Genomic DNA, 22,255 nt, shown 5'->3' on the forward strand with positions numbered 1-22,255 from the left:
ATTGACCGGTCTTGTTCTAAGATCTTTCACCATTCATTAAATGAGCTTCATCCAGAAACTGATGAATGATGAAGGTCTGAGGAAACCTCAAGTGTCTATTACAGGTCTAGTCATGTTTACTTACTACTAGGCACTCCTCTTTCAATATTTTGAAGCCGGCAAAAAAAAACAGCCACACACACACTAATCAGCCTACACAGACAAAGCACATGAACGTCAAAGTGTATTCTTACAATATGGTACATGAGAGGCAGGTTTACAACACATCATGAAATATAAAATCACACTTCCGGGCATGTAACAGCACACAATACAGGGTCAGTTCCAAAACAGGCACGGTCAAATGCAACAACGTCAGGCCAGTACCATGTCAGTCCATGGAATTTGACTCCACTTCTTAACAAAAAGGCCCCTTGAATAGAACATTGTTTACTCCAGGTTCCCATGGCAAAAGGCCAGTGTATTTGGTTACGTATTGGACAGTGAGGCCAGATGGTCAATAGGACAGCGCAAGTCCTCTAAAGGAGAAGACTATGGGAAGAGTGGGGTGAGGAAGCAGATTAAAGTGCATTTGAGCTCTATATTGGATGGAGCGAGTGATAGAAAGAAAGAGTACAGGACAGGTGGGTGGGAACAAGATGCATCACTCGGTTAAACTAGACCCAGGCAGAGTTCACAGGTCAACTGTCCCTCCAGCTCTGCTCGACGATGGCCGATACGCGCTTCTCGTACTCGCGTTTGTTCTCCTGGTAGAGCTGGGCTGCTTGACTGTTTGCTGGACTGTTGGGATTGGGTTCATCAAGCAAAGACTGGAAAAAGAGATTACGAAACAATATAAGTCATAGTTTTGAGTCATCTACATCATTTTGAATGTTTAGCAACTGAACTTATGACTATGACATCTCTCGCTTCCTTCCTATGTCTCTATCTATATGTATATATACACACACACACATACATATGATATTTATTGACAGATTTCAATGATTTACCTGAATTGAGGTGAGAATTGACGAAACGTCATAAGTCGGACTCCAACGATTTTGCAGAATATCGAGACATATGCTTCCATCTGCATAAACTGAAATGTCATATAAGCAGAGCATAAATAAAATTTTCTAGGAAAGCTTGCTTCTAAATATGAGCAGCAAATCTGTCCAAAACAAAAAAAGCTGCTTAATATCTGACCGAGAAAAATCGGACATTACCATTAGGATGAAACATCTTGGAAGTGAATCGGACTGTGGGTGGTTTATTGGGGTATTCTTCGGTGAACTCCACGGTCAGCTTGAACGTACCTGTAAAAAGATGATGCAGGACATGCAACGTTACAAATTCTGGTAGTCGAGACTGTGTTTAAGGTCTGCGATGTCATTTTACATCAACTTGTCCAGTGTATTATTTTGAGGGTTACGTTCAATGTATCAGATTCTCAACACTATGTTATCCAATAATAATAATAATAATAATAATAATAATAATAATAATAATAATAGGATGGATACTTACCATCTTCAAAGGGCGTGCCCTCTGGTCTGCAAAAAAAAGTAAACAAGTCATCTCTTACTACAGTTTAGTGACATGACATTCAGACAGAAGGAGTATTGCCTTCAAGCTGACACATGCACCTGACAAAAAACACATAAGGCCTTAAATCTAAGGCTTTAGCATCTACAATAAGTGCTTCTGTGTATCAAAAAAACAGAAACAGAAAGGCGAAAAACAGGCCCGAGTTCCTCCGTGAGCTTTCCTCAGTGGCCTGGCTGCTAAGTGCCCATTTGCTTACCCAAATATAACCGCGTTCCACACCATGATATTATTCTCTGATGGGGCACCGCTGACACCGGCAGGGGGATCCTCCTGAAGTCTGATTTAACAACAAACAAACTACCATTAGTGATGATGTTGGCTTTATCATGCGCTCGAGGATGGTACACTGGAGTCTATCGGGCTCGTGCTAAATCTTAAAGAACCGGAATGACGTTTGACTTCAGACGTCAAACTTGCCTCGGATGTGAAGCAAAAATAATCTCACATTCTGCCGTGCGAAAATATATAACACATTTCCATGTGTTATATATTACTCTACATTACGATTGCGTGGTCATAGAAATCCTTAAAAATGAATATTTATAATCGGATCCAAAAACAAGGTAGCTATAGCCTACAAGCGACAGCCATAATAAAAAAAACACCACCAGCTTCCTCGATCATTCTTTGGCTGATTCACCTTTTAAAATCCCTCATGAGCCTTCTTCGGGCCGGAGTGGACATCGTTACAGGTAGACGACAGCTCGGCGAGAACTGTTATGACAAAAATGCCCCAATGTTGCAGCTTGGGTTTTTAGCTTAATGTCAAATACACCCTCGGGGCCGAGCGGTACGCGTCGGCCTCTGGAAGGCAGCTAATGTTTAGAAATCTGCTCTGAGGATTTCAACGCGGAATTACAGACCGTACCATTGTCTTCTATCGGGTTGACGTGTTTCATCACAAGCCCCTTTAATCCACATTTAAAGTCTTTTCAAGTTTTATTCATTTCGTGAATCGCATGAAAATTTTATTTTTCATGAATTGTCCCTAGACAGAAGGTATTTCTGCCACACGGTTATAGAAAGACGTCATGCAGTTATATTTGACTCCCCCATACGCGTATAATGGTCGGTCCCGACATGTGGGCGGGGTTTGAATGACGCAGTAAAGGTCGACGTGTGTGTGCGCGTGTGCGCGGACACATGAGCTCGAGCTCAGAAATAGACTTCTAATCAAATTTCACCTTTTGTTTACTCACAGGCTGTGAAACCTCTGCACAGATCCTTTAGCGACCCTTCTGCTTCATTAAAAGGGTAATGGATGTGACTGACATGCAAAATTAATTTTAAAATTTATGTAATTAAACCTGTCTTCTTGCAGCTGTTGCAATATTAAATCTATTCCCTTTACATGGCATTTGGCAGACGACCATTTCCAGAGCGACTTACAGTTTATACAACTGAGCAATTAAAGGGTTAAGGGCCCTGCTCAGGGGTCATGGGCGACTAAGGCTCATTGATGTACGTGAAGGCTGACCCGTGTGATCCGAACCAACAGACGAGCTACTGTTGCTCAAATTGCTGAAGAAGATAATGCTGGTTCTAATAGAAAGGTGTCAGAATACACAGTGCATGATGGGTCAGGGCTGTTTTGGCAGCAAAAGGGGGACCAACACAATATTAAGCAGGTGGTCATAATGTTATGCCTGTTCGGTGTATGTGTCAAATATACACGCGATTCATTATTAGAATCAATAGGCTATATATATATATATATAAGTATTTAAAGAAGGTATTGCAGAGCTAGAAGAAACATCTGGTCCTGAAATTTAGTTTAAATTTGGATTGCCCCCTTTAATAATCACTCTATAGACAATTTCTATAGAGAATTTTGTATGGTTATAGAGTTGTTACTTGGCTTTCAAGCACTTAAAAGTAATACTATGACAGTCCTGTCCAATGTGATCCGCAAAGGGCCAGTATGGGTGCAAGTTTTCATACCAATCAAGCAGGAACCACACCTGATTCCCCCTGTTTTATTAGTTGATCTTGGCTTTCAATAGACTCAGGTGTGGCTTCTGCTTGGTTGGAATGAAAACCTGCACCCATACCGGCTCTTTGAGGGTAAGACTGGACACCACTGGTGTACATGGATATAACTGGGGGCAGGCTCAAGAATAAAAATTTTAAAAAAAAAATCTATTCAAATTTTATTTTATTCAACTCCATCTTTTAACTGAGATGTAATTTTCACACACACTAAACATAAAATGTAGACTGAATATAACCCACCAAACTGCCCTAAAAAGTCAAAGTGGAAAACAAATGAGAGGAACACATTTCATCTCAAATACTTTTATGTAATCACAACACAAAAGATCCAAGGAATGTCAAAAATGTCCATTTTCCTCAAAACAAATACTTTTACATAACCCATACCACTCAACTTGAAACAAATTGTTCCATACATTTTATAATGCTAGTGCCAAACAAACTGCTTAAGGGGGAAAATATCTGCACAGATCCCCACACACAAACGGAAACCTTACAAAGGATATTTCAATGTTTCTTCATTCTCCTGTGGTCAGAAAGTGTGAAAACAATATAGGAAAGCTGAATGCACCAGTTATCAACAAATCATCCACTGTTGCTCTACTTAACCATTATCAGTTATTCTATTATTCAAACATAGCATAAAATAAAGAGTTCACAAAAAGTCAGATACAAAAAACACAAATACCCCTTTGGTACAAAGCCTCCCCCGCAACAAATCAACTCCTTTTACTGTGGCCTTTTTTTAAGGTGCAAGAACAAAGATAGGGTAAACTGGTTAAGGTTTAAGGCGGCTGGGTGGCTCTTTACGCCCACTTTTTATACAAAGAGATGGACTCTAACCCCTTCATGATCCATGAAACAGCTGCATAGCATTTAACACCTCTTGGTTGTAGTGCTGCTCAAGCTTCACAGTGGTTATGTGCTCGTGACGGCTTACAGTGTCCTCCAGGTCTTCAGCCGTGTCTCCAAAGCCGTGGTAGTGGCCGTAGTGCAGATGATCGCTGAAGTCTGATGAGAACGTGGCCCACAAGGGCCTGTGAGACATGTAGCTGCTGGGGCTGCCGCTGAGGTGCAGTGAGCCGCACATGTTACTGCCCAGCTCGGGTGCATCAGGCTGGTGTGGGTGGCAATGGCCATTTGTTTCAAAACTCTTCTCTTGTGCATGGCCATTGCTTAAGCCTGTGGCTATTTCTATGGTGCCATCTGTCATTCAAAACAAAACATGGGGTCAGAGAGAGCCAGACGGGGGAATGAGTGAAGATGAAGCAGCACAGCAAGGGGGAAGTTTTGGGGAATACCAAATCAGGTAATAAGAGACTGTCTAGAGTTTACACTTCATACAATGTTTTTCTACTTTTACTGTTCAGATGGATAAACCATGTATTCATTAAACAGTCTAGAAGTCAAAACATTTTTACAAAAACAGGATAATCCAACAAATGCCCAAACTTGTAATGACCGAAACGGGCACACTGGAGTGATAAACAAAACAAAATGATTTTTGAACCATGTACTTTCTAAGGCCATTAAGTGTGATTTTTAAGGAATGAATAAATACAGTCTGATACTGCATGTCTAAACTTTCACATCTTATACACAAAACTGACCTCAGTATGAAAAGGTCCTATCTGGTATTTTGCTCAAAAATACGTCAACCGTATTTTTATTTTATTTTGGTGTATGTTTTAAACAAAATGTAAAAACTCACAGATAGACCTGGGTTGATAAGGTTCTATTGACTAGCCAGTAGCCTCATCCAGGAAAATGTTTTACTTGCGCCTTCGGACTAATGTGACCAACATTGTCGGCGACGACGTGTAGAACTATTTTAAGTAACAATTAAATTTGCTCACTTATTTCCAGATCAGTTTATAAATGAAATTCTATGATGAATTTCTATGAACGGCCAATCAAAACTTCTCGTCAGACCAGACGAGAGCTGTATGATTAAGTGTATGATTGACTTGTATTATGTTAAAGTTTTCAGTGCAGCAGAAAGCTAATATTTCAGCCAACATCAGAGAACAGTCAAGTTAAATATTACTGCCATTAGTTAGCTCCAGTATGCAGTACGTACTTAATAAATTGAAGTGGGACTGATGATCAGCTAGCTTAAGTTTGAAACAGATACTCTAGATGTAACATATTTAATATAAATGTAATATGATTGTTTTCTATGAAAATTAGGCTTTCATTTAAAAAAAAATTAATCATCAGAAGTTTAAACAAACAAGGGGAAAAAATCCAATCCAACCTCAGAGTTCTGCTAGTTTAGCTACCTAAACTTTGGGAGACGATCAATATCAGAAGACCAGCAGATAGCACCTTTTAATACTAAGGTCATTAAAAGTGAGAGACATGGTGAAATATGAGCACCAGAATTGTGATTAATATGCATGTTGGGAAAATCTATACCAACCTACAGGGGATTTTCCTAACAGATTACAGGTAGGCATAAGAATTCGTACAGCGCCAAGGAGCAGGCTCCACTATGTGTGAGGCGGGAGAACGACTGTCCATTGCAAAACTGTCCACATGAGGCTCACTGTCAGTAGGCAAAGGTGGAAAAGCTCCAGTCGCACCTGATTGGTTGTCTGGGGCAGATTCTACATGCATACTTTCAATATCTTCCTCCATGGCACTGACAGGCTTCACAGGAAAATCCAAGCCTGAAGGAGGAACAAATCAGGTATTTCGTAAATACACATACAGTTCCTGAGGTTTTAAAGCCCTGCAGAAAACTCTAAGATTTAATAACACTTACAATCAATTCTTGCTTTCTTCAAATGATTCAATTCTGAGCAATCATGGAGCCTCTTCCTATTGGTTACCCCATTAAGAAGACTCCGCCCTTGGATGTGGGTGAGGTCAGTTCCATTATGGCCAAACCCATTAAGGTGCTTGAGTTGATTCTCTGCGTTGGAGAGGAGCTGAGCACAGTCCTGGAAGCCTTGTGCACGGGCCAGGTCGGCCGCAGTCAATCCGTTTGCGTTCCTTGATCTGCACAGCGAAGAAAGATGATCAGTACAATGGTCTAAAGTGATCAACAAACAATGACTAATTAACAGGGAAAAATCATTTCAATCAATCATGATCATAAGCAAAGAAATGACTATATTGTCCCTGTTACTAATGCATTTTATATAAAAAAAAAAATTCACTCAAGACACACTGCAAAAGGAAAGTATGTAGTACTAATAATCTCCATTTACTTTCTTTCTCTCTCTTTTTTAATTAATTAATTAATTTTTTAAATCAGAATATTTCAATATTCAAACAAATTTTCAATATCATCATTTTGGCCTCGTTACGACCAACACATGATCATTACAAACTACAACTGGACTCAGACATAAGGTTCATTCAATTTCTGTATTTCTACTACGGTTTTTTAAGAGACAATTTATTCGAATATTTCATACAGTACGTTATAGTACGTCCATATACAAATGTCCATTTGCAGTGTGTAGCTTAAAAAAAAATAAGTACTCTTGGATGAACCAACCCATTTAAAAAGGTCATTTTTTTAAAAAACAAAACACAAAAAAGTGAAATCTTAACATATAGAAAAAAATAAAAGTAGCTTACAATTAGTATGATGAACATTTAGATAATAATGATTAATAATTAAAGTGTACTGAATGCCAGGGATTCATTTAAAACAAATAATTAAAAATCATGTTAATCCATTTCTACTGTATAAAAATAAAATAAAATTAAAATAAATAAATAATTTAAAAAGGCTTAACAAAATCCTTAAAAAGTGAGACTAACAATTAGATTAATTATAAACAACTAAAGAACAGTTAACAGTAAAGTGACATAAGGAGAAAAATTTCGTTGAATTTTGTTGATCTTGTTAATTGCCAATTTTACTACAAAGTAGACATGCTGGCACTGTGGCAGATAATTCCTAATAATTTATAATTATGGTCTAACTGCACGAACAGACTCTGAACAGTTTTATGGGGGGAAAAAACATAATAAGAAATAATGGAGCTTCACAAGACCAGTTGAAATGCAGGTGGGTTCATCCATGAACTTATTGTTTCTCCTAGACTTTCCCTCAGCCACTACTTCATCCATGTACATAAAACAATTCATTTGGGACAAGTCCTGAGCACAAAAAGAAGATAAAGTTAAACAGTTTTTTCACAAAAAAAAAAAGACAACATGACTCTCTTGCCTTTACAAATTCCTACCTACAATCCCCAAGCTTAATTAGAAAATGCTTCCAAGTGCATCAGTTCATTTGAATCTGCTGAGATACAGAAAAGAATAGATTCAAAGCATTTCTAAACAATGCCAGACAATGGTTCGAGATGGTTGAATAAAAAAAACAAAAAAAAGCAAATGGAAGGAATAACAGAATGGCCACCGCAGGCTACGGTACGGGGACGACCTATTTATAGCATTCGGAATAAAAACATGATCATGTTACAAATGCTGGGTAGGTGATAATACCAAGTATAAACAGCAACAACATGCATCTGTGTTTGAGATGAACCTGTTAGACCTATACAGAACAAAACAACACATCTATGCTCTAGTAAAGCTTGTGTAGTACATTTATTTAATCGTTTACAATTTACATTTAGTTATAAATAATCTGCTTTAAGTTAATAGTAGGCATATGCCTATTATTTTACTTGGAGAAATGGAAATTTAACATAATTATATCAGGAGTATTATATCACAATACTTTAAAGGTCAGTTACAATTTAAGAGGTCTACTTCTTTAATAATAATAATAAAAATAATAATAATAATAAACCTACACAGCCCTTGTAGTGATGAGCTGTGTTCGATGATATAAAATTGTGTTAAGTATACATATACAATTTGCTCATATAGCAGACATCACTGCTGACCCTCTGCATCTTTGACCCCTGCAAGTATGGTTAATTTTTTTTTTTGTCCCATTGGTGTTGCCTGCATCTTCAACACTGTATTTCTTTTGCTAGATTCTTTCAGTCAGGCCTTCTTCTGTAAGGGCATTACTTACAAAGCTGTCTATATATATATATATTGAGGTTTAACGCCGACACTTTGTAAGTAGCTTTTTACTTCCAGTGCTGTGGGATTTCTAAAGGTATGTATTTCTCCATATTGTTACATTAAATATAAAAATACACACAGCACCAGGATTTGGTAATTTGTGGCGGATGTGTTCATTCGGCTGGTTAGATAAAGGTAGTCATTTATTTCACATACTGAATATTGGCTAGTTTTTCCTACTATGCCCGTTATAACAAGGAACCGCTGTAACATGAAAACAAGCCTCAGAAAACGCTTTCCATGATGGTCATTGTCTGGCATTGAAAAGATCAATTTCCTAAGCTATTGATACATATCTTAAGATTGACATTCAACATTAGGCTTTAGTTCACAAAATTTGCAACGAATTTGCTCAAGGAAGCATTTGCTTTCATCATTCCTGAAATGCTTTGCTTTGTGAGCCTAAGCATACTACTAGTAGTACATTCATGCTAATATCTACGTAAACCACATGTAAGATGTTTTAATATCATTTCAGACTAGCTACTACACGAGTCTTCCCTGCAAATTGAAAAAGAAAAATGACAAAAAAATAAAACAGAAAAAAAAATATGAACAAAGCTGATGCTGTCTAAGCAAAGCATGCATGTCTAAACAATTCTATCATTACTGATTTCCTAAAATCAAAACCAATCACCGCAAGAAATACCTCGACAGTTTGCCAGTGTGTAGATACTGAAGGAAGCGATAGTGAGAACACTCATTGCCACAACTGTAAGGGTGTTCGCTGAAGCACGTGTGGCAGATTCAGCAGTTTTTGGAATGCTTCCCCCCTTTTCTGGGCTTTACTTGAGAAAATCAAGTCATGTTCAATTTCAATGGCTGCAAAACATTGACATGTGTAGGGGTTTTTCCTTCTCTGTAACGTTTCACAATGGAGCTTCAATAAAGTTTTTATTTCTTTTTTTTTTTTTTCTTTTGCACATGCTACTTTCAGAAAATAAAGCAACATAATTTCATACACGTCAAACTCAAGAAAGGTTCAAACAATTGAAACATACATTTATATTTCTAGGAAGCACAAAAACACTTGCACATTTGCCATTTACACAACCTACACTTGCTTGAACCAGGCTAATCTGGCTAACTAGTTGACATTTTATGCAGGTCAGACTGCATAGAATTACAGTATTTCAGAATGCTTGAGGGTTGAAAGCTCATTAAAGAGAGAGTTTTGAATGATTAACGCCGCAGGCCTTATGTAGTGGTGACCAACCTCAAACTGTTTTAAGCAAAATGAACTACTGCTGCCGATGGGATGTTCATTTTAAACTCTGCTCGGGTTCGATACTCAGCTTTTGACCATTCAGTAAGAATGTTCATTATTTATTTATCGTGGCAACCAAAAACTGACTGGAGCTTTCGTTCTAGTTTGATCTTTACACATTTTTATCAACCTGGCCCAAGAAACAGAGCTAAGATTTGAATGAAATATTAACCGAGTTATAAGATTACATCTCCAAGGCAATCATCCAGCAAATTAATGTCTGGATTATGTAACAGATCTACAATCTTTAAAAACTTCTCTTATGTAAAAGACATCAACAGATCTTGTATGCAAATAATGACTGCCAAAAGAGTATTATTAATAATATTTACTCACGCAAACACAAAAACCTCTACGTTTAAGTTCCCATGACCCATTTTAACCTCATCCTGGGAAAATTAATCAAACGGTATGAAGTTTATTATCCAAGTGACCCTAGTTAGTCTAGCTGGTCGTAAAAGCTGTTATGCTGTTAAATATTTATTTATGTTTGAAACTATACATTTTTTTCTTCTGCACCACAAAAGCACATAAAAATCAGCAAGTTTACATTTCCCAGGTTAATTTTTTCTGTGGCCGAATCTGAAAAATATGACTACCCTACCATATATATATGGTGTATATATATATATATATATATATATATATATATATATATATATATATATATATATATATATATATATATATATATATATATATATATATATATATATATATAACATAGTTAGGTTGGGTAACTGTACTGTACATATGGGGTGGGTAACTGTGTGCTTTATAGCTAATATTAGGATATATTTAATAGAAAGGCATAGTAAATTATAGGCTCCTTAATCTTTAAGGTCACTCAAACACCATCTCATGTAGTTACAATTTAAATGCAATCTTTAAACTTGCAGCAGAAGTTCATTTAGCCACCCTTAACTACATGCACGTGAAACAGTTCAATTATTCAAAACGCAGCAAACATTCCACATTGCATTGTGCCAAAGACCTACAATGATTTTGGTTTATTTACCTAAACCTAAAAAGTACATTTATTCGTTTTTGGAAACTAGATAAATCACTGGATCTGATAGGAATCCCTCAAAAACTAGTCACCTAAAGTGAAGGGGCACATCTCTAAGGTTATTCCTGTTTGAAATACTTCTTCAACATGTCACTAATAATAAAAATCAAGCAGATATAATAAGAACTTCATCGTGATCTACTTCTCGTAAGGTTTGACCTTTACAATTCAGAGGTAATAAGGCTTTCAGCCAGCAGACCTTTAAGTAGTCCCTTAGAGCTCATCATTTTCTTTAAAGACTTGCAATGAAACTAACAATAGTGCAACTATTCCACCAAAATTCCTACACGTCATTAGCTACAGCTTTAATCCAGAGGTCATTATTCACAGTGGAAATAAATCTAATAAATGTTGAAAATAAGCTAGTAATTTATCGACATGTTTACTTTTATTGTTTGATATGCTAGGTAATAAAAGAGTAATTATGTGATATATAACTTAACATTTATAGCTTAAACATGATCTATATGGCTATGCAACTTAACCAGTTTCTACCGCTCCGTTAATGTGATTACTTTGTTAACCACAAATGGTACACAGTTACTTCTTAAAGCTCAATCTCCAAATTAATTTAATGGTTTGTGAAGAAATAAAATCCTGTAGCGATGCTAACGGACAATCAATGGCTACAGAAAGCCCTTTCGTAAGAAAAAATAAATTCTGTGAAATCTATTGACAAGCACAATGGATGGAAATGTCTGCTCGTACGGTTCAAATTTATTAGACGTAATTTTTTCGTATTCGGTCATCACTTTTTACGAATTTGAGGCTGATTAGTCTAGTAAAACGGTTCAACTAAAAAAGTAGAATCCCTTACATAGCTTAATAATGAACCCCAGGCCACCTACTAAAAATCCCACAATGAGCTTTCCTCACTTCAAGTACAGATTTTAGCAGCAAACACACAAGACACGCTTATCTACTGCCTTAAACCATTATACAATTATATATTACACTTACTGAACAAATGCACAATCCTTTTCATGCTTAATGTCTTTGGAGGTTTCGGGGGAACCGTGTGATAAATGTAATATTAGGATTTGCATAACTACTGTACAATTAATTGAGTCTGTAATCTTAGCTTGCTTAGGATTTGCTTTATTGATTAATAAAACTGAGAACTAAAAGATGTTGTAGGACTACCAGACTAAGGAATATTATAATTTTAGTTTGAAGGCAGCATTAAATCTCACACCGAGTGTGACATGGAGCAGAAACTGAAGCTAGCTAATGCTACAGTTTGCGTGATTACTTATGACAAGGCTTCATTTTAATACAAGCCAAGTCCAACTTGGAAAACTTTGATCCACTCAGTGTAGAGTCTGATGTGCTTGTGTTACAATATGCACTCTTGTCAGAAACCCTACACACTTGTTAAGCGTTTTCTAACTTTTCCCATTTACAGAAAGAACGTACTACAAGCACAAAAATGATAATATATTATTTTACTTAAGAATAGCCGATCAATTACACAAATTAAGGCGTTGAAAATCGCGTGTGCGTCTTTGCATATTTGTATAGAGCATGAAATACGAATTGTGCATTTGTTTTTAGCCTAAAAGAAATATTGCTGTTCATTAAAGGCTCATGAAAGAAACTCAATTATTTAAGGTCAAACAAAAGGTTAAAAAAAATGCTTTAAAAAGGGAAATCCACCAAAAAAAAAAAAAAAAGAAGAAAGAAGCTCAGCCTGTTTCATACCAATGGCCTTTTAAATGGTACACAGCAGGGAAATTCGTTTATTCTGCTGTTCGATTTTCCACATATCAGCAAAAGCCAGTAGTGATCTAAAAACAATATACAATACTTTTTACATTGTCAATAGAGCTACACAGCTTTAGAAACAAGCTGCACATAATCTACTTAAAGTTTCATGTCATGTACAATGGACGTGACGAGTACCACATTTGGTAAGCTTGTCTGGGGCAAATAATTGTGCCAGTGACTTGAGGCATTCTGCACCGACTGACTCGTTATATGGAGAAATCATCATTAGTATAACAGATTTGTGGGGTGTTTTTTTTTTTGGTGGATATCTCTTAAAGACTTTAAAGTGTTTTATGGTTAATGGAAGTGTAACAATGGAAGAAGAAGAAGAGGATAACTTACTCTGGTTTTGCACCTGAGAACAACAGGGCATTGATACACTCCATGCTACCTGCCCTTGCAGCTTTATGGATGGGAGCTTCACCCATATAATCCTGAAAAGACACAAATGACAAAAAGATGAAGCATTTAATACAAAAACCTTTTTTTTTCTAATTTGTGCACTTTCAGTGTACTGCATAAAGTGATAAAAAAATAACAAAAAATCAAATAAAAATGGCACAGAAACATGAACATAGTGGCAATTTACATTTAGACCAAGCTTACTTTCATCTACTGCAACTGGATAAAGTAGGGGGAAAAAAACCTGAACAGATACTTAATCCCCATAATACTCGGCACGGATTACTTAGCCCATAATTATAATCATATTCATTCAGTTTCATGTGCCGTTAAGGTCTCATTTCACAAGTAACCGGGCAGAAGGCCACTGGGTGCTGTGTGACATGTCAAGTGCCAACACGGTAAAACTGGAGCAAATCTGTGCTTTCAAGAAACTGGCCAGAGAGATGGATGCAGTGAACTCCCTCTAGAGGCTGGGAAAACACACCAAAGTGGCTTCTCATTAGAAATAGCAGAATGTAGGTCAAATCACACAATTACAGAAGACTGTGTTGCCACAGGGATACTCACACTCTCCTCTATTCATCCTTGATTATCTTCATCACTGTCCTGGGATGTGCATTGTTCACTTTTAAGTCTTTCCTTGCTTGGCGTTATATGATATCTACTATACTGATATTATTTAATAGTCTTGGAACACCATGTTCATCATCTCCTGGACAGTTATAAATGACTTTCAACAACAGCAGAAGCACAACAGACCTGGTCTATAAAGGAACTGTGCAGTCAGCAAAGCTTAAACTAATCAAGCCGTCATGGGAGGAGCTGGAGCAAACATCTTGAGGGAGATGTCTTACAAGAGGTATGGCAGGCAGATCATCTTCGAGGAATATAAATAACAGCTGACTGTTGAAAAGTGTGCAGTGTTTTTTATATATATATATATATATATATATATATATATATTAAATCATAAAACCTGTTCTTTTTGTATATCAATTAGTATTTAGTTTACTGTCCATGCTTGATTCTAGGCAAAGTTTAATCAAGTGTTTAGTCAAAGTCAAGCCAGGATGATCCTGCACAAGAGGATTTGTACTGAATAAATTGTATGGAAGTGAGTGGGCTGGTACTTTATGTGGGTAGCTGAAAGGTCATTGGTTTAGCATAGCAACTGTTGATTTTCCCTTCTTTAGAAATTGGGCCAACTGTCTTCATAGCTCATAAAAAGACACTGTAATAATAATTTTATTTTCCTGTAAGTTTGTGTTCACATAGACAGAGTTTCAACAATTACACTAGTTGTGCATCTCTACATGTCATATCTGTCCATACTCAAAAATCTCTGCTTAATGTACAGTCCATCAACCAGGTCTATAGCTCTACACATTGTTCCATGCGAGGATTCACTCTCCATCTCCCATCAGTGATGTTTTAAGGTCATAAAAATATAACACAAGCTAATTCTTGCCCTTTTCCAAATTGATTTCTTTCTTAAGATCTATACCAAAGGTCTTTGAGGGCTTGAGCAGACTAACAGAAAAGTGACTACTTCAAAGCAAACACATACTAGTCCTAACCATCCGTGGTTAGTAGCGCTCATGTGGTACGCAAAAGCTTTCAAGGTAAATTTAGTTTATTCAATTAAAGAAAAAGTCAGCACCTACAACGATAATACCGGTCAGTAATGCTTCACCACTTAATACGACAAAGCTCTCACCTGTCTGTTGATCTCAGCACCAGCCTGCAGGAGCCAAACAAGGCACTCTGGGTGTCCTCCGAATGCAGCGATATGTGCCGGAGTCTGTGAAAAGCGTGTTGTCACAGCGTTCACCTCACAGCCCACCTGTACCAATCGCAATACACACTCCAGCTGTAGCAAAGAGATAAGAGAGAAGCAATTAGTGACACTGTTTTAAAGAAAAGATGACAACCAAACACCTCAGACAGACATCTTTTCAAATCTAGTCTTTATGTCTACAGCTGGTCATCTACATACACAGACAAGCAAAAAAATCCACATAATAACAGCCTGTAGGAACATACAATAAAGTGCACGGGTGGACTTTTCACTAGAAGATTGTGTGACTGTTTACTATATTAAGAGTTACCCACCAAATAGCTCAGTAGGTGAGACAATCATGAGGATATTTAATTCAATGTACATCAATGCTGTAAATACAGAGTGAACTACTTGTTCTGAATCCCACTGCCTGCATCAGTCAGATTAATAAGCGTGGATGTATGGATGATAGGAACACACTGATAGGCTATGTAAACACACTCACAGTACCATATGAAGGAAAGTGTAGTGTTAAGATAACTCTTTTGCTAGCACAACATACACTATATTGCCAAAAATGTTGGGACACCCCTCAAAATCATTGAAATCAGGTGTTGTTTTTCAGGGGTTGGACTTGGCCCCTTAGTTCCAGTTACAGGAACTCTTAATGTTTCAGCATACCAAGACATTTTGAGCAATTTCATGCCCCCAGCGTTGTGATAACCTCAACCTGATAGAACACCTTTAGGATGAATTAGAGCGGAGACTGTGAGCCAGGCCAAAACTAAGATGTCTGCCTTTACATGCACATGAATGTAATATAGAGATGGCCTGTCCTTTGCAGCTATAACAGCTTCAACTCTTCTGGAAAGGCTTTCCACAAGGTTTAGGAGTGTGTTTATGGGAATTTATTTGACCAATTTCTTTAGAAGCGAATTTGTGAGGTCAGGCACTGATGTTGGACGAGAAGGTCTGACTCACAGTCTCCGCTCTTATTCATCCCAAAGGTGTTCTATCAGGTTGAGGTCAGGACTCTATGAAGTTCCTTCACACCAAACTTGCTCATCCATCTTTATGGACCTTGCTTTGTGCACTGGTTTGCAGTCATGTTGGAACAGGAAGGGGTCATCGCCAAACTGTTCCCACAAAGTTGGGAGCATGAAATTGTCCAAAATGTCTTGGCATGCTGAAGCATTAAGAGTTCTTTCACTGGAACTAAGGGGCCGAGTCCAACCCCTGAATTCAGTGATTTGGAGGGGTGTCCCAAAACGTTTGGCAATAGTGTATATATACCATCTGTTTGTGTATATTAATAGCAGGACAACAATAAATGAGCATGCAGATTACATTCTACAAAAATAAACATGCACTGGTTCTCAGGGACTAAGGGATTTTTGCTATTTTTCTGCCAAATCACATGACAATATGGTGATTTTGCTACCCGTTTGTAAGGTACATGGCACTGTTCTGTACCTGGTACAGATTATTATGAATCAGGAAATAGAAACTCACCATAAATCTACTGTCAGATAAAGTAATCAAAAAAAATGTCTTAGTATGAGCTTTGTGTCTTTCTTGGCCCTCCTTGTCTTCAGCAGCTGTTTAGCCATTGCAGCTCAGGGTGACTCAGACTTGGCTCTCACACCCAAACACAAACTTTCCAACATCCAAGAGAGTTTTCTTTAGGAAAAACACTCCTCTGTTCTGCAAATGATAAGATCCTCCATAAACACTACAGAGGACATGTTGATGTAAGAAGCTCTACATCATGAGACATGTCCATTTTGTTCTACTTGGCTTATGAACTGTCCAGAAAACACAAAAAAAAACCACACACACACACATCTGGGTTACACTAGGATGAGATTTAGGATTTATTGCTTTGATCTCAGACTGAATCTTAAATCAAGTCACTTTTATACACCACTATTTTCACTGGCCTCTGTTCAGGGAGTTTCTGTGGAAACTTCCGTTAGGGATGGAGGCTAAAAATAGCCACGAGCCACACGGCCAGTTTATTTAAATAGAAGGGAGCGCCGCATAATGAGACAATGGAGCAATTATTACAAAATCCTATAATTATGTACTTAGCAGAAACTAAGACTTCATTTTCGTTTTTTATTTATTTATTTTAATGAATGAAAGAATACTAAACACTAAGTCCACGGGTGAAAGCTTCCCTTCAGCACAGTGGTGGTTTTGGCGGGTCGGGTTTTATTGGCTCTCGATCAACCAATCAATGACGTACTTTTCTCCGAGCGCGCGCGTGCCCCTGACTGACGGATGGTGCTCTGCAGCTGTCTTCAATACGAGTTGATTCCGAGGTGTGTGTGTGTGTGTGGTTACGGTAGTGGCGAATACATGAAATACGACCTGAAGGACGAAAATGCATAAAATACTACACAGATAACTAGCATAAACCCAACGGTTTATCCTGATCAAATACACACTCACTACTGTCACCCGGCAACACGCGCGCGCGCGAACGGCAACTACTAATCTGACCTAAATGTCACTATCTCTAAACTCTATAGTACTGTGAACATTTCTTTCTATGCATTTATTTGTCGATATTCAGCCAGACATGTACGCGATGTAACTACCTTTCCGAAGTGTGCCGCCCAGTGAATGGGAGTCCAGCCGTAGAAGGAGTCCTCCGCCTGGAGCTGTGCTCGGTCGCCGGGGCGCTGCAGCAGGGAGCAGAGCGCGCGCACGTCTCCGTCCCTGCAGGCTCGGTGTAACGGAAAGCGCGTATTCAGCACCTCGTCGTTAGAAAAGCCCAACTCGATGCCCACCGACATGTTTCCTCAACTAATAGTGCTATTATAGTTGGGGGAGGAATAAAATATCTTTGTATTTTCCCCGAGCACGCCGTACAAGGCTGTGAGGAACCTGCTCAGACAACAAAAGACAACCGCGCACACTGAAACTTAAGTGGGTTACGCGGAAATCCAGGACCGGATTCTGACTCTGTGTATCGCGGGCGCGCCGAAAAAACAGACATGGATTATGATCTCCGGAATCGGATTTACCCCTCTGAGCTACAAACGAGGACATAGTTTCTTTATGTTTTTGACACCGATATGACACGGTTTGGGGAATACCCTAAATTTGTTTTGGAGATGTTCTGAAAAACAACACCTGAATTCAATGATTTGGAGGGGTGTCCCAAAACATTTGGCAATATAGTGTAGTATGGTATTGTACATGGTATAATTATACGATATTGCACATGGTATTATATTAACATACATTGTAATACTGTCAGTTTTCATTTGGTCAGCTCTGCTCTCTACTGGGCATGAGTTATAGAGTATGATGAAGTATACAGTCTAATACCTTTCTCCAGCTTAATAAAAGGAGCTTTGCAAGTATAAAATGAACGTCATCATTCATGTTTGGGAGATGCTGCAGACCCTGTGTGCAATTGCCATTGTAGTTTAGGAGCTGAAACTGTAAGTGCTGTTTTGACATGTCTGAAGTGTTTGTGCAACTATAAGCCATTAAACACCCTCTAGACGTATATATGTCTCCCTCGCTCGATAGGGCATGAATCAGTATGTCAAGCACACACATTTGAGCACTTGTAAGTACACTGGTTCAGTAAACAGTGGAACAATGATGACTCAGTTTCTGTCACTGTCACTCTTTAGTCATTGTAAAAACCCAAACATATAAAATATTACATTTTGTATGTCATAGACATTTGGTAGCTTATTAACTGTTGTTTCTGTCATGGTACTTCAAACAGGATCGTAGACTAGCTAGTGGATTTCTTTCAAATCATTAAACCCTTGACTTATTTCCAGTAAGGGAACATAAGCTGTGGGCATTGATGCTCCATTGTGCTGCATTGTGGGAGTTAAACCATTCTGTGTAAACTCTTGCTATTGTTGTGTCTGAAATTCCCAGGAGATCAGCCATTTCTGAAATAATCAAACTAGTTCATCTGGCCCTGAAACCCGTGCCAAAATCACAGAGATCACTTTTATCCCCCATTTTTTGATGATTATATGCACATTAATTAAAGACCATGGCCTGTATTGTGCTTGATTTTATGCATTGTGCTGCTGCCATGTGATTGAATTGGATATTTGCACATTTTAGCAGTTGATAATATGCTGCCGTTCTGCTTCCTTGAATAGTGGATTCCTGTATCTGAAGGAGCTATCAATTGGACAAACAGAAACAACCAGGTTCATATCTTTATTAAATTACTTTAATAAAGAAAAGATTCCTTTTTGCAGATATAGATGGTTAAAATGCAGAGGTGTGCAAAATGAGCCATTTGTTAGACCACACATCCTCCACAATGGATATTGTGCATGCTTCCTAATGGATGCAATAAAATCTACCAGAGGCCTTATCTGTCCTCTCTCAGCAACGTTACTGAACATGTTTAGGATGTGAAAGGGATTTCAATCAGTGTTAGCACATGTGGGATTCTTGGAGAAGCAGGAAATTAAAGTGATTCATGTACAGCATTTTAATGAGACTCCATTTAGAAATGCATTAATTGCTAAAATATGGCAAACACGGACAAATGACAGTAATTAAAATGTAATCTCAATGCAACAGCTGAACACTAACACTCATGTACAGTATATCACATGACCGAATAGACTGAAATTACAAAAAGAAGTTTAATGAAATATAATAGACCTTAAAGTAATGTGTCAGTGTGTCTGATGTTAAAGTAACTGAAGTGTATGAAAACATGAGTAAATGTATACGTGGATAAACATTAATAAAATTGTAATAACTGGGAAATTGCTGTGGCATGAAAGGACATTAGACATTTTGGAAAGTTGTGCTGCGTTAAAAATTATCATCCTTGAGGTGTTAGCCATAACTCCGTTTTGTTTTCGGACCACCTTGTTGTGGATGATTTTCCTATAACATCATGCCCCAATGTGTTTTATTTCTTATTTACACTGATCAGCCATAACATTATGACCACCTGCCTAATATTGCTGCTAAAACAGCCCTGACCGCTTTGACGCATGGGCTCCACTAGATCCCTGAAGGGTGTGCTGTGGTATCTGGCATCAAGAGGTTAGCAGCAGATCCTTTAATGCAAGGTGGGGCCTCCATGGATTGGACTTGTTTGCTCGGCACATCCTACAGATGCTGGATTGAATTGAGATTTGAAGAATTTGGAGGGCAGGTCATCACCTCAAACTTGTTGTTGTGCTCATTAAACTATTCCTGAACCATTTTTGCTTTGTGTCACAGCACATTATTCTGCTGAAAGAGGCCACAGCCATCAGGGAATACTGTTTCCATGAAAGGGTGTACATGGTCTGTAATAATGCTTAGGTAGGTGGTACGTGTCAAAGTAACACCCACATGGATGGCAGGACACAAGGTTTCCCAGCAGAACATTTCCCAAAGCATGACACCACCTCCGCCGGCTTGTCTTCTTCCCAATGGTCATCAATGTCGCCGGTTCACCACTGTTCTTTCCTTGGACAACTTTTGATAGATACTGACCACTGCAGACTGGGAACACCCCACAAGAGCTGCAGTTTTGGAGATGCTCTGATTCCAGTCGTCTAGACATCACAATTTGGCCCTTCGTCAAACTCACTCAAATCCTTACGCTTGTCCACTTTTCCTGCTTCTAACACATTAACTTTGAGGACAAAATGTTCACTTGCTGCCTAATATATCCCACCCACTAACAGGTGCCATGATGAGGAGATCAACAGTCTTATTCACTTCACCTGTCACTGCTCATAATGTTATGCCTGGTCGGTATATATGTACAGATGAGGAGATAATGAGGAAAGAGCAGGTGCTTCCAGATTTGTATACTGCCTGATACAGTCAAGCTCTGCTCATTTCACTACGCTGTGTGGCATGTATAGGCCTAGTTTACCTCAGGTTTGGGTCATCATGGAAAAAACCAGTACCCTGAAGAACCAGCAGAGGGAGCCATTTAGACATCCTCTCTACCTCAGAGGCACAAAATTACCTTCCAGTAAGCTGTTACTTAGACACGAAGAGGTTGTTCCTCAAGATGCAAACCTCAGACTTTACTAAACTACAGCCTTTAGGTTCAAGAGAGGTAACATTACACATCACTCTTCATGTGTGTTTAGTTATCATCCACCTCAGCAAATGTCACATTATTGGGCTAAATATAGCTAGCTATCATCAGTTACATCGAGTATTGGCAAATAAATCAAACTACAAATCATTACCATTTCGGAAATTTATGCTTTTTCAAAAAACAGTATCTAAATATTGACTAAGAAGTTACATTTCTTAGCTCTCACTGAACTTAGCTAGCTAACCATTACATTGCTGGTAGGAAGTTCAGGTTAACACTGACAGAATCTAAAAGTGAATTTTTTTTTTGCTTGTAACAAAATGTCTTATCAGGGACATTTTCGTGCGATATGACGATATTTAGCGAAATATAACATTTTAACTGAAATTAAGTCGTAGTTAAGGTCAGTACTGATCACAGTTTGCTTGTTTTGCAGTCGATACACACAGTGTCCACAAGATGGCGCCATTGTGTCGTTGGATTATTTATGTGTATTTACACCGACCAGGCATAACATTATGACCACCTGCCTAATATTGTGTTGGTCCTTATTTTGCTGCCAAATCAGCCCTGACCCCGTCATGCACTGTGTATTCTGACACATTTCTATCAGAACCAGCATTAACTTCTTCAGCAATTTGAGCAACAGTAGCTCGTCTGTTGGATCACGGACCAGCCTTCACTCCCCACGTGCATCAATGAGCCTTGGCCCTGTCGCTGGTTCACCATTGTTCCTTCCTTGGACCACTTTTGATAGATACTGACCACTGCAGACCGGGAACACCCCACAAGAGCTGCAGTTTTGGACATGCTCTGATCCAGTGGTCTAGCCATCACAATTTGGCCCTTGTCAAACTCGCTCAAATCCTTACACTTGTCCATTTTTCCTGCTTCTAACACATCAACTTTGAGGACAAAATGTTCACTTGCTGCCTAATATATCCCACCCACTAACAGGTGCCATGATGAGGAGATCATCAGTCTTATTCACTTCACCTCTCAGTGGTCATAATGTTATGCCTAAGTGCGTTTATTTCACTCAAGGGAATTTATTTGGTTCCTGTTTGAAATGAAAGCAAACAAGTTCGGGTGAGGTAGACGGAAAGAAAGAAACAAAGTAATCAAGTAAAAGAAAATCCATTCGTCTTCTGTAACTGCTTTAACTTGGGCAGCATCAAAGTGGATTATCGAAGCTTATCCTAGGAACACTGGGTGTGAGTTGGGAATACACCCTGTCTGGGATTAAAGTTCACCATGCACACACACACC

The 22,255-nt window shown here is 38.3% G+C and overlaps 2 protein-coding genes across 4 annotated transcripts; both read right to left on the reverse strand.

The window, feature by feature from the left end:
- Positions 1–210: 210 nt before the first annotated feature.
- LOC131346762 (ubiquitin-conjugating enzyme E2 A-like) lies at positions 211–2,421 on the reverse strand. Of its 2 annotated transcripts, XM_058380370.1 has the most exons (6): positions 2,231–2,419; positions 1,787–1,867; positions 1,510–1,535; positions 1,209–1,298; positions 993–1,081; positions 211–809 (listed from the first exon to the last, which is right to left on the reverse strand). In XM_058380370.1, the coding sequence occupies exons 1-6, from the start codon at positions 2,272–2,274 to the stop codon at positions 681–683; spliced, it is 459 nt and encodes a 152-aa protein (XP_058236353.1). In that variant the 5' UTR covers positions 2,275–2,419; the 3' UTR covers positions 211–680. The 2 variants fall into 2 exon arrangements, with proteins under 2 accessions (XP_058236353.1, XP_058236354.1); XM_058380371.1 differs by lacking the exon at positions 1,787–1,867 and having other exon boundaries at positions 2,231–2,421.
- Positions 2,422–3,882: 1,461 nt separating this feature from the next.
- On the reverse strand, positions 3,883–17,860 carry ankrd10a (ankyrin repeat domain 10a). 2 transcript variants are annotated; one of them, XM_058380437.1, is made up of 6 exons: positions 17,535–17,860; positions 14,869–15,021; positions 13,089–13,180; positions 6,350–6,585; positions 6,168–6,254; positions 3,883–4,788 (listed from the first exon to the last, which is right to left on the reverse strand). In XM_058380437.1, exons 1-6 carry the CDS (start codon positions 17,730–17,732, stop codon positions 4,430–4,432), a joined length of 1,125 nt encoding a protein of 374 aa, XP_058236420.1. In that variant the 5' UTR covers positions 17,733–17,860; the 3' UTR covers positions 3,883–4,429. The 2 variants fall into 2 exon arrangements, with proteins under 2 accessions (XP_058236420.1, XP_058236421.1); XM_058380438.1 differs by having other exon boundaries at positions 4,650–4,788; positions 6,005–6,254.
- Between the last annotated feature and the right edge of the window lie 4,395 nt (positions 17,861–22,255).

This window comes from Hemibagrus wyckioides, linkage group LG26 (genome assembly GCF_019097595.1).
Source record: "Hemibagrus wyckioides isolate EC202008001 linkage group LG26, SWU_Hwy_1.0, whole genome shotgun sequence".
Taxonomy (NCBI): Eukaryota; Metazoa; Chordata; class Actinopteri; order Siluriformes; family Bagridae; genus Hemibagrus; species Hemibagrus wyckioides.